The sequence below is a fragment of the Sorex fumeus genome, unplaced genomic scaffold (assembly GCF_029834395.1).
Source record: "Sorex fumeus unplaced genomic scaffold, SorFum_2.1 ptg000130l, whole genome shotgun sequence".
Classification (NCBI taxonomy): Eukaryota; Metazoa; Chordata; class Mammalia; order Eulipotyphla; family Soricidae; genus Sorex; species Sorex fumeus.
The window spans coordinates 810,844-823,429 of NW_026606187.1; the positions used below are offsets into that span (position 1 = coordinate 810,844).

Consider the following 12,586-nt stretch of genomic DNA (forward strand, 5'->3'; position numbering starts at 1 on the left):
GTGCTAGTCCATTAGTAGCTAAGTGGCACTGAATAGGTTACTATCTTTTGTGTACTAGATGTTTTCTCTAATTGGTCCCCATGGGGTCAGATACATTGTCTCAACCTATCACTATCACAGGGGGACCCTAGGGACTTTCTGGCCCAGACACCTGGCACTCATCCTGCTTCTCATCCATGTTCCCAGCAGTAAACAGATCCCTTTTGTTGGTGGAAGGGACAGAATCTGACTGGGCACTTTGTGCAAACCCAGGAAATACTGTGGGAGTGGTTTGCCATTGGTCAGCTTTATGGGAGTTTTATACTAATGCAGGAAAGTGCCTCTTAATGACTGGAATTAGGTTCAGGTGTAGCCAGAGTATACATTTTCATCAAAAATAAGTGCATGATAATACTGTCGTGTGTTTTTTTCCCAAAGGGCACGTATTGTTCAATATTGAGCTAAAGTCAATATGAGGAGTCCTTCAGAGGCAAATGTATCGCTTCATGTCCAGACATGTTCCTAGAGATGGCCAGGTGGAACTGCCCTACTTTGGACCAACGTGTGCTCTGTTTTGTCGCTCAGTAGATTTTTTTTTCTGTGCCTTTTGTACCTAACTTTTATTTATATTATTTTTAATAGTTTCGTCATTTTATTTTATTCATTTATTTTTGGGTCACATCCCGAGATGCTCAGGGGACCATATGAGATGCTGGGTTGGCCGCATGCAAGGTAGATACCTACTCAGTGTACTGTTGCTCCAGCTCCTGTACCTAACATTTATTTATTTATTTTTACTTTTTTGGGTCACACCTGGCGATGCACGGGGGTTAGTCCTGACTCTGCATGCAGGAGTTACTCCTGGTGGTACTCAGGGGACCATATGGGATGCTGGGAATCGAACCCTGTCGGCCACGTGCAAGGCAAACACCCTACCTGCTGTGCTATCTCTCCAGCCCTGTACCTAACTTTTTGAGTTCCTGGTTTTTTCTCTGTCTCTGCCTCCAGTGCACCTTGCCTCTCCTGATGTGAGAAACAGGCAGAAACCGAGAGGTGAGTGTGGAGGGGTTGCGTGCTTGGCGCCCCAAGTTGCCTGCACCTTCACAGCTGGACTTGGAAGGCTCCTCTGGCCTCACCAGTTTGCTTTTAGAGAAAGTGAGATGAGATTTCTGCCCAGTGGTGATGTGTTACTAGGTGCTTTCTGCAGTTTGAAACACAAAAGAGCAGTCACAGGAAAGGTGGGAAAACTCATCTTGAATGTTGGACCTGGGCTTCCTGTTTGCTTTCTAGCTTTTTGAGCTGACTTAGGGGGCAGATAGATGTTCCTTTGCTTACTTTATTTCCCCTTTTGTTTCCCTTGTATACTGCTACTTTAAGCTTAGCACGCCATCTATACAGACCCACAGACCTGAATTTTCTCCCTCTTTTTTTGCTTTGCAGTGGAAAAAAGGGTAAGGAAGAGTGATTGTTCTTTTGGGTTTTGATACCTGTGACAATCCCTTAAGATTCTGAGGAGGTTGATTTTCTTTGCCAATGTCATCAGTTCTAACACCAAGGATGTTTTGATACTTTGTTTTTGTTTCTTGGGCTACTAACACCCCTCCCCCCTTACTCTTGGCTCTGTGCCCAGGAGTCACTCCTGCAGGTTAGGGGGGACCATATGATCAGACATGAGTTAGTGCTGTGCTGTTTCTCCAGCTCCCGTTTGACACTTTCGTTAACCTGGTCTACAGCTAATGTGGGATCACTGTTAGCAGTAAAGCAATACAACTTTTTACATGCCACAACTGCAGCGTTGAATTGGTACTCTGGATTCTAGTTCTCTCTCTCTCTCTCTCTCTCTATCTCTCTCTCTCTCTCTCTCTCTCTCTTTAATGAGGGAACAAGCTCACAACCTGTTTTATTCAGCTTGATATAGGATCCATTTGTGGAATAGATGATTGATTTAGACATGTGACTGAAACTCAGCTGAGGAGCCCGGCGAGTGTGGTCTCCCTTGCATAGTCCTCATTTTTAAAGGACGTTGTGGAGGTCATGGCCTGAATATGGGAGTCTGAAGGATTTGCCAGTTCCTTGTAGGTTATAGAAAATGTTGCTCCTGGAAAAGAGAGCAAAAATGCTTGCTAAATGCTTTTAAAAGAAGTAATTTTCTTTCTAATACTAGTTTTATAAAAAGTTTACGTGTGTGTGTGCGCGCGCGCGCACGTGTATATGTCAACATGGGTTTGGTGGGGTGGGGTGGGGTGGGTGTTGTAGAGACAATTTGGTAGCATAGCACCGTTTCTGGTGTGTGTATCAGGGATCAAACCCAGGGACCTACACATGGAAGGCAGCCTGCATTCCCAGCCCCACAAAGCACCATATTATTCAACTTAAGTCTGTGTTTTTTTTTTAAGATAAATTATTAGCAGGCCCCTGGTTTTTATTTTTATTTATTTATTTTTTTTAAATTTATTTTTTATTTTTATTTTTTGTTTTTTTTTTTTTTGGTCACAGCCGGCGATGCTCAGGGGTTACTCCTGGTTCTGCACTCAGGAATCACTCCTGGTGGTGCTCAGGGGACCATATGGGATGCTGGGAATCGAACCCGGGTTGGCCACGTGCAAGGCAAACGCCCTACCCGCTCTGCTATCACTCCAGCCCCCGGCCCCTAGTTTTTTAAAAAATTAAACATTTATTTTTTAATTTTGAAGCATTTTTATTGAGTGTCTGTGAGCAAAGGTCATTACGATTAGAACTCTTGAAAGGGGAAATTTAAACAGAGTCATGTGTGTCTTGAATTGGAGGAACTCCCAGTATTCCTGAAAAACTAAGTGATGTTAACAGTCTTCTTGTTCCTTTTACTCTGGTGACTTCAGTCTGCCAAATGTCTGGGTACCAGACCCCTGATGACTGATATAGAAAATGCAAACCTCTTCGACAGGGCGTCTTTCTAGGCAGGGCTTGTTCTGGATAGGAAGAGAGGCCTATGTCCATGGTGTCCTAGCGGTTTACTGACTCTCACCCTTTCCTTTATTCCTGGCACTGTGTTTACTATAGGCTTTGGATTTATTTAACCCTCAGACCACACTGTTAGATCTTATCCTTAGGTATGAATAAGAGGAAAAAAAGAGCAACACATTAAGTCACTAGACAGCAGAGGGGGAAACATTGTGATTCAAACCCAAGCAACCTGACACCACTGCCTGTGCCATTTGATTGTGTTTTTGTGAAATGACCAGCACAATGCCTTGGGCATTTAGTAATGGAAGATAAAACTAAAGATGAAAACAAGAAGGAATCCAGACTGTAAATGCAGTGAGAAGTTTCTAAGTTAACTAAAGTGAAAGTTAAAGGGGTACAGGCTTTTTTTTTAACGATGGCCAATTGTGTATTTTAAAAGAATTTATAAAATTATGAATTTCACAGTTATATAAATTGGAAACAATTTTTTTTAATGTAGGAGTACTGCTATTTATTCAGCCACTGATTAGCTGATTGAATTGGGCATGAACTCCACCTTACTTTTTTTTTTCCCATTTTTTTATAATTTTATTTATTGAATCACCGTGAGAGCAGTCACAAAGCTTTCTCTCGGAGAGAGAAAGCGAGAGAGAGATTGAGTGTACAGGTCTGGTTGATCTAGCAGCAGCTCCTTAGTAAGGAAGGGCGTCAGCAGTGCCAATGCTGTAAGAGCCAAGACACCCACAGGAGGGTGTCTTCTGCTCTGCAAATTTTTAACTCTTTCTGAAACAGGAAATGGGTTTCTTTTAGGTAAATGCATATTTTCTAGAGTGTATCTGAGCCAGGTTAATTCATTTCCTGTCCCAAGGATTTTAATTTGCTGTTGAGGTGAGCCAAATTTCCCCAAACTCCTGGGGGAAATCATAGACTTACGGGATTGTAGTACTTGGTGTTGCCACGCTGGTACTTGTGTAAGCAAGTACGTGCTGGTGTCTAGAAAGGCAGGCCTCGTGCACTCAGACTTTGCCTGCACCAGAGCAGCAGGCTCTCCACCTTACTCTTATAATAGTTGGCCTAAGGCAGGAAAAACAACGACAAATTTGCTGTTTGGAAATAATGAATAAATGTTAAAAGTAAGTATAACTGTAAGCTTAGGCAATTGTCTCTGTACAGAGAAATGTCACTATCACTGTCCTCCCGTTGTTTATCGATTTGCTTGAGCGGGCCCAGTAACACTGTGAGACGTGTTACTGTGTTTGGCATATCAGATAGGTCACAGGGAGCTTGCCAGGCTTTGCTGTGCAGGCGAGATACTCTCCGTAGCTTGCTGGACTCTCCGAGAGGGGCATAGGAATTCGAACTCAGGTCGGCTGGGTCGGCCGCGTGCAAGGCAAACGCCCTACCCACTGTGAGAGAAATATACACATTCTAATGTACACATGCTCATGTAAAGTGGTCATCTTTGTATAACTCATGAATTCAATAGAGTATTGCCAGCACCCCTCAGACTCCCTTCTCTCTAAAGACAACGACTGATAACGTCATAGATCTGTATAGCTTATTGTGTTTTTAAACAACCCCCCCCCCCCCCCCCAGTTCTTCAGGTCATACCTTGCAGAGATCAAGATCTATTCCTGGTTCTGTGTTTAGTAATGATGTCTGTGGGGCCATTTGTGTTACTGGGGATTTGAACTAGGGTTTCATTGCATGCAAGGCAAGACCTAACACTGCTATCTCGTCTGCCCTGTTTAGCTTATTTATAAAGAGTGCCATGAAAATGAGAAAGGGAAGATGTGCTTTGGTTTCCTTTATTTTCTAATTTATTATAGTTAGGCTAATGTATTTACAGGGTTGTGGAGGCTTCTTTTAACTCAACATTTGTGAGCTTCATTTGTGTTGTTCCTTGTAGCTAGATTTATTTTTGCTTCTTGTAATATTTTCTCTTGAATAAACTGATGATGATGATGATGGTGGTGATGATGGTGGTCATTTAGGCTCTTTGGCCTTTCTTGGGATATTATGAATAATGGTGCGGTGAAACTTTGTGTGCAGTTTTGGGGTATAGATTTACAGATTTTCACTGGCTCTCTGATCAAGGAGTAGAATTGCAGGGTTCTACATGAAGTATGTATACATACAGCTACCAGATGGTCTTCCAAAATGCTTCTACTCGTCTCTGCCCCTTGCAGGGGTGTATTGTGCATGTCTCAGATGCTCTGTATCCTCTTCACTTCTTACTATTGCTTTTTTTTTGAATTTTTTTTTTTGTGAAGGCAGATAGTTTTTATTGAAACTTATTTAGAAAGATGTGAGAGTTGAGGAAGGGAGAAGTGTGTTCAAGAGAGAACACAGGCTTCTCCAAAGTGGAAATTAGGCAAGCAAAGAAACACAGACAAGCACAATCATGAGATTAATGTTCAAGGAAGAATATGGCCTGATGAACGAGCTTGTTACTCTCTTTTGGAGACTGCTTTTGTTTTTCTGGGCCATAACTAGTGGTGCTCAGAAACTACTCTGGCCTGTGCTCAGAGCTCAACTTTAATCCTCAGCTCTGGGTTCTTAATGATTTCTTTATTGTTCATCACATTTGCCTCCCTGTTCTTCAGGGGCTCTGGTGGTTTGTATATTCCTGTTGTACTAATCCAGATGTTCTCTGGTATGCTGTTCATTTCTTTTCAGACTGTGTACGGCTGCTTATGTGGCCGCATACTTCAGGAGCTGGGGTGTGGGTGCTTCAGCATGGTGCAGGTAGGGTAGGGAGGGGCTCTACCTCCCAGTCAGTGGAATAGGTCCATTGATGTCAGCGGGAGGCAAGCCTCACCTGGGACTGTGATTAGCAAGCAGGCCAGGTTCATGAGCTTTATTTTATTTATTAACTTTTTTATTAGTGAAACACTATGAGGTACAGTTGTAGATTTACAAATTTTTGTGCTTGGGTTTCGGTTATCACTTATCACTTAATCCCCGTTATTCATTGATTTACTCGAGCGGGTGCCAGTAACGTCTCCATTCATCCTGGTTGCGTGCTAGCGTAGCCCAATGGTATCTGTTCGTTCTAGGAACATGCAGAGCCTCAAACCGATCATTCAGGGTCTTGACGAAGAAGTCTGACCATCTTGTAGGTGGGCGTCCACGTGATCTTTTGATGTCCCGTGGAATCCAATCAGTAATGGCTCTAGTCCAGCGGTTGTCTGTAAACCTCATTACGTGTCCAGCCCATCTGATTTTTGATGTCTTGGCAAATGAGACAGCGTCCCTGATTCTTGAGCGTTGACGAAGATCAGAACTCCGGATTCTATCTCTCATTTGAGTGAATCATGGTATTCCAAGCATAGCTCTTTCGATTCCTCTTTGAGAGACCCCAATAGCGTTCTCATCCTGTTTTCGTAGGGTCCAGGTCTCTGAGGCATATGTTAATGTAGGAAGAACAGTGGAATCAAAGAGATGTGCTCGTAGCTGGAGGTTCTTTGTCCTTTTAGTTATTTCTTCAATGCTCTTGAAGGCATTCCAAGCTGCTCTCTTCCTCCTGCGCAACTCAGGTGCCAGGTCATTCATCATGTTGAGTTCTCGACCTAGGTATATATAACTGTTGCATTCGGAGATGGTGGTTCTGTTGAGAGCGAATGGAGTGTCAGGAACAACAGAAACAGGGTTTCGGTTATACAATGATCAAATACCCATCCCTCCACCAGTGCCCATTTTCCACCACCATGGGTAATATCCCCCCCCACCCCCATGAGCTTTAAAGAATGCTTTTTAGTTGTAGTTTAACAGGTTACAATGATATTAGTGTTGTGACTTTTTAAAAATACAAATTTACGTTCACCATCGTTAACCTGTCCAAGATCTGTTGACTTCTTCCCTATCCCTGGTCTGGTTTTGGGGCCACACCTACTGGTACTCAGAGCAGCTTTTAGCTGGGCTGCTCCTTTGGTGCTCTGGAGACCCTGTGGGGTTGGGATCAAACCTGGACCTCTTGTATGCAAAGCATGTGCTCCAGACTGTTGATCTAGCTACCAGCCTCTGTAAGGGTTTTTAAAAATTAAAAAATATTTTCTTAAATTGCAGTATTAGTTATTATAGTTTACAGTACTATTAAAGTCGTATAGGTACAGAGCTATTACACCAGACTCTTCTTCAGTGTTTCAAGATCTCTAATTTGCCAGTTGAAACGTTACATCTTTTGTTTTTACTGATTTGAGGAAATTATCTTACATTCTCTCTCTTTTTTTTTTTTTTGGTGGGGGCACACCCAGTTGTGCTCAGAGACCTCTCTTGGTGGGGCACAGGGTACCGCATGTGGTGTTGAGGATCAGACCCTGGTCAGCTGTGTTATTTGCTGTAATATGTCTCCAGCCTCAGCATTTTGTATTCTGATATCAGTTCTTTGTTCTCACTTTTGGAAATGACCTTTTCCCATTTTGTGGCTTGTTTCTTTATTCTCATCGTGCCATCTGTTGGTCATTCTAATTTATCAGTGTTTTCCTTCCTGTTGAATGCTTTCATATATCCTCTTTAAGAAAGCCTTCTCTCTTCTGTGGTCATGAAGATCTTTTAGCTATCTTCTAGATGCTTAATTATTTTTACCTTTCTGGGTCGACACTCCCTTGGGATTTGATTTGTGTGAATGTCGTTCACCTAGTTTAAGACTAATCTCCCTCCTTTGCTCCCGAAGGTGTGAGCTGTGAATCCCAAGCACCAGGTCAGAAGCTGTCACGTGTGTATCTGAGTCCTGAGAGTTTTTCATAAATTAGCGCAGTGCTTGGAGTGCCTTTGGGAATTAACATCTTCTCTCCCTGCCACACCATGGTATGAGGTTTTTGTTGTTTTATGTTCTTGGTTCTTTGATTGATTGAGAGTGTTGTCTGTCACCACGTCCTCACTTGCCATTCGTTCCTAATCCTATTGCTGTCTGGATTCTGTTTCACTGCCTGCTTCAATAAGTTGACAGAGGTTCCAGTGGCTTTCTTGTTCAAATCAGGGACAATTCATCAAAGTTCTCCTCAGGTCGCCTCAACACACACACATACACACAAACCACACACACATTTACACACACACAAACGTATGTTTATGTGTTTATGTAATTTTCTTTTATGTCTCTACATCTTTGTATGACCATGGCAAACTCTCAGCTTTCTTTACTTCTGTAATCTTGCATGGTTTCATTTCAAAATCCAATTGGAAAAGCCCCACTATATTTGTTTGGGACAGAGCCCTTAGGCCTTGAGAGCAAGAATCTCCGGTTTCAAAGGAGGTCTGACCACTTCTGTTGTTTTGCTTAGGCCTGTTTTCTTTCAGTATTCAGGTCCAAACACAAATAATAGCAGCTGTAACTTAGAATCAGATAATTCAGTAGAGTCTTTATGGCAGCTTTATGATTTTATTTGTTCCTCAAATATGTTAATACAGAATTATGTATGTTAGTATCGCATTTATAGAACTGATGAACGTGGTTTTTCCTCAGGAGAGACACCCGCTGATGCCACAGATTAGATTGGGAATTCTTTTTCACAAGGCGTTTGGTGAGCGCATCCATCCATCCTGTGATCCTTGTGGATACTTTTTATCTGTTGGAATGCTTCCTTCTCAGCTGGAGCTGGAGGGAAAGGTGGATGGGACTAGTGATAGGGCTAGAGTAAATTCTTTGGGGAGATTGTCATCAGCTTGCCCAGAGGCTTTAAAGCCTGACCTGGACGCTGGAGCGAAAGTATAGTGGGTAGGGTGTTTGCCTTGCAGCCTTGCATGTGGCCTGGATTCGATCCCCAGCATTCCATATGGTCCCCTAAGCATTGCCAGAAATGATTCCTGAGCACAGAGCCAGAAGTAACCCCGAGTATTGCTGGGTGTGACCCAAAACCTTTAATCAATAAATCAATAAAGCCTGACCTGTAAGTAAGCTCATAGGCTTCAGTGTCCAGTGTCCTCTCCCATTGGGAGTTGGTGATCTGAGCATGAGGAGCCCAGGGCTTTGCTTTCTAGGCTAAGGAGATTGGCTACCAGAAAAAACAGTGGGTGACCTGACAGATCCTTGGTTTTTCAGGGACTCATTTTGACTTTGGAAGAGTTAGTGATTTATTTTTACCAAATAGCTGACCCAAATTCAACACATTACTCTTGATTTCTTTGTAATTTTTGCCAGTAAGTTACTTGAACATGAGATTTTGCTTTGATTCTTAGTATGTCCCAACAAAGTTCTTTCTATTTTATTTTTTGGATCTTTCAAGTTGTGCCTAGGAGTCCCGGCTGGTTCAGTCTGAGAGGGCTGAGCCTGCAGTGCTGAGGATTCCCAGGCCCACATCTGGGGAAGTCTCGAGGCTGTACCTGACAATGCTCAGACTATGCGATGCACAGCGTTCACCTTGACCTCTGTACTATTTTCTTTGGCCCCCCAATGTTTTCTTTTTTTTTTTTTTGGTGGGGGCCACACCTGGTGATGCTCAAGGGTTATTCTTGGCTCTGCATTCAGGGATACTCCTGATGGTGCTGGGGAACCCTGTAGGGTGCTGGGGATTGAACCCGAGTTGGCGTCTTGCAAGGCAAGAGCCCTAATCACTGTACTATTGCTCTGGTCCCCAAACTTATTTTTAAAACAGCAAATTCTTTTTTTTGGGGGGGGCAGCTCTTGAGGAGTGCTTGGGGTTGGGGGTGACTCTGGTGATCCTTGATCTACTGGTCAGCTGGTTGAATGCTAGGGCCTAAGAATGTGATGACTCTTAGGGACCATGGGACCACAAGGGCCACACCTGGTGGAGCCCAGAGACTTCTAGGGTTACTTGCACCTGTGCTTGGAGCACCATCCTGCACGAATAAAGCATATTCCTGATCCTGTGCTGTCTCCCTGGTTCATGTAGTATAAGTCGGTCCTTTTTACAAATGGTGTACTGAGTGAGTTTATGAAGCAGACCAAAACATTCTCATATTTAACAAGCCCCTTAAAAATTTGAATTCATAGCATTTACTTAGAAAGTTCTTCAGTGAGAACAGTGAGTCTCGATTAAGGCAAGCACTGAAAGCAGGGTAAATGAGACGGCAACGCTGGGCTGGGAGATGGTACAGATGCTGTTTCTGGGATACCCAAGATCCATCCTGGGCACTGCATGATCCCTGGGACACATCCAGGTATGGTCCCTAAACCAAACCAAAAACCAAACTGCAGCCTTTATTCTTTCATTCCAGTGATTTCTGTATTTGAAAAAATGGTCTCTCTCTCTCTCTCTCTCTCTCTCACTCACTGAAACAGCTTAACTGTGTTTTTCAGTTGAGTTCAAAAAGGTGTTGGTTTGAAAAAGGAGTAGTGAGCTTGTTTTTGTTATAAGATTTAGACACAACCTCACACTCAAGTGCTCAAGCACTCTCTGTGTTAGAGCTTAGCCATCACAGTTGCCATTGTGCTGTGCCTGACACTGCTTGAATATGGTGCCCATATGCCTTGGGGTGGATATGTGCATCCACAAGTTGATGTTGATGGGTTTGTGCAAGCCTGATTCGACCTCTGTAGCTAGTGTCAGTGCCAAGAAGTACGGGTTCCCCACTGAGATAGCCTAGTGCCCAGTTTCCTCACAGTCACCAGGCAAGTCTGGTGGTGTAGTTTGGTACATAATGCATTGGAGCATGGCATGGCTGTGTTTTACGATGCCGTTTTCATAGTGCGCTGTTGCCTTGGGGAGAGTAGAGAGGATGTGGGGAGGGAAGCAAGGAATGAATAGTGATGAGAAGCAGGACTTGTATAGACTCTTCCTTGACTCTGGGTAGTAGGTTGATGGCAGTGACGATTCCACAGTGCTTGGGGGATACTCACTGTTTCCGCAAGTGGGTGTGCGAAGGGAGTTTTGAAGCAAACTCATTGCTGCAACTGCTGTCTGCCACTGCAGTGAGAGAAGAGGAAGTGAGTCTGGGGACTCCTGTGGAAGAGGGACTGCGACTGTTCTCTCTTCAGGGAACTTACGCTCAGAGTTTGGTTCTCTGTGGGCCTGTGGTGGGAGGTGCTGTCGAACTCTGAGTTTTTGCTCAACTTGGCTATTAGCTCCATCGGCCAAAAATGCCTGTTTGTCTCCTGAAGCATCATCAGTAACCCTAAGAATCTTCTTAGCAGTCTAAAATGACTCTGGATTAGACTAATTGAGACATGGAGGCCAGTATTGTTGATGACTAGGAGCCTAATCCCTCCCTGATTTCTCCATTCTGTCTGACTCAGGGTCAGAACCTTCCTGTTCCTTTGCTTTTGGAATGCTTCCAAAATGAATTTTAAATTATCTGCCCCCATTTCTTAGTATAAATAATTGAAAATCAGTTGCACGGCAGCCTATAGTTAATAGAATATAAGGACATGTAGATTTTGAGTCAGCCGGAAAAAATCCCTTTGTGTTTTCTGGCTTATACATATGTATCTGAAGAATGTCAAAGTTGTTTTTGAGGAAGTACTATTACTGTTCAGTGTGACCTGGAAGGAACTGAGAAACAGTAGAAATGAGGACACACTTTATTAATTTTTTTCCCCTTTCAAATTCTTTTGTTAGGCATCTGAAGAAGCCTCCCTCAGGGCACTGGAAAGTCTGATGACAGAATTTTTCCATGATTGTACAACGAATGAAAGAAAACGTGAGATAGGTAAGTGAGGTGTTGTGTTCTAAAAGTCATGATCACCGAAAGGCCCCACCTGGGAGGACGGACTTGGGAAGTTTGGCTCATGCAGCTTGTGTCCTTGAATTCTTGCTCATTTTTGCCCAGGTACTGGTGGTTGGTGGTTGATGAGGTCTGAAAGTCTAACTACAAGGGCTCTAGCCCATAGCCCTTGAAGCCCATTCTGATCTGTGGTGATGAGTTTTCTTTTGACTAGGGTGGAAGTTCTTTCCCCTGCTTCCTTCTCAGTTCTGAAGTTGATAAAAGTTGATAAGAAGTCTGTGGCTGTTAACTTCAAACCAAAAACCAAAAAAAAAAAAAAGACAGCTCATGATAATGTTTAAATGAGCCTGGTACTTTGGTGTGTAATCTGAACTCATGTGGTGCCCAGGATTCTTCTCCCTGCCATTTCCTTTGTATCCTCTTGCTGCTGATGAATAAAAGCTGCAAACAGCCCAGAGATGTATTTGTAAGCACAGTAGGTCTTCTGGGAACTTCATCACCTTCTAGAACTGTCTTCTGGATTTTCTATAAATTTGCAGGAATTTTTTAATTTTATTTTATTTTATTTTTTGCTTTTTGGGTCACACCCGGCGATGCACTCAGAAATCACTCCTGGCGGTGCTCAGGGGACCATATGAGATGCTGGGAATTGAACCTGGGTTGGCTGCGTGCAAGGCAAACGCCCTACCCACTGTGCCATCTCTCCAGCCCCTGCAGGAATATTTTTAAAACATACTTTAAATTAGAAAAGATATTCGAATGTCGGAGTTCTGCCTCTGGGGCTATGGCTGGGGGCTCTAGTTGAGTCATATTTTTCCTCTTGAGTTGTCCTCACTCATCTCCTTGAGAATAAAAACTTGAGCATAGAAACTGCTTCTCTCTCTCTCACCTTGATAATGAAAATTGTTTCTCTCTAAACCTATAAATCTGCCACGACTTTGCATTTATCACCTCTGAGGCCGTTTTCTTTACCTCCGGGATGCTGGAGTTCCATGTCTCTGTCATGTTGGTCAGTTACATGTTACAGCTGATCTCTGCC

The 12,586-nt window shown here is 43.3% G+C and overlaps 1 protein-coding gene across 3 annotated transcripts in view; it reads left to right on the plus strand.

Annotated features, from left to right (window-relative positions):
* XPO6 (exportin 6) overlaps nucleotides 1-12,586 on the plus strand; it is a 113,952-nt gene that overhangs the window by 24,063 nt on the left and 77,303 nt on the right. For 2 of the 3 annotated variants that reach the window (XM_056138827.1, XM_056138829.1), the window contains exon 2: nucleotides 11,442-11,532. In XM_056138827.1, coding sequence (XP_055994802.1) covers nucleotides 11,442-11,532 — 91 coding nt within the window. Of the gene's footprint in view, nucleotides 1-7,597; nucleotides 7,732-11,441; nucleotides 11,533-12,586 lie in introns of all 3 variants that reach the window. The other variant, XM_056138828.1, reaches the window with a different exon arrangement.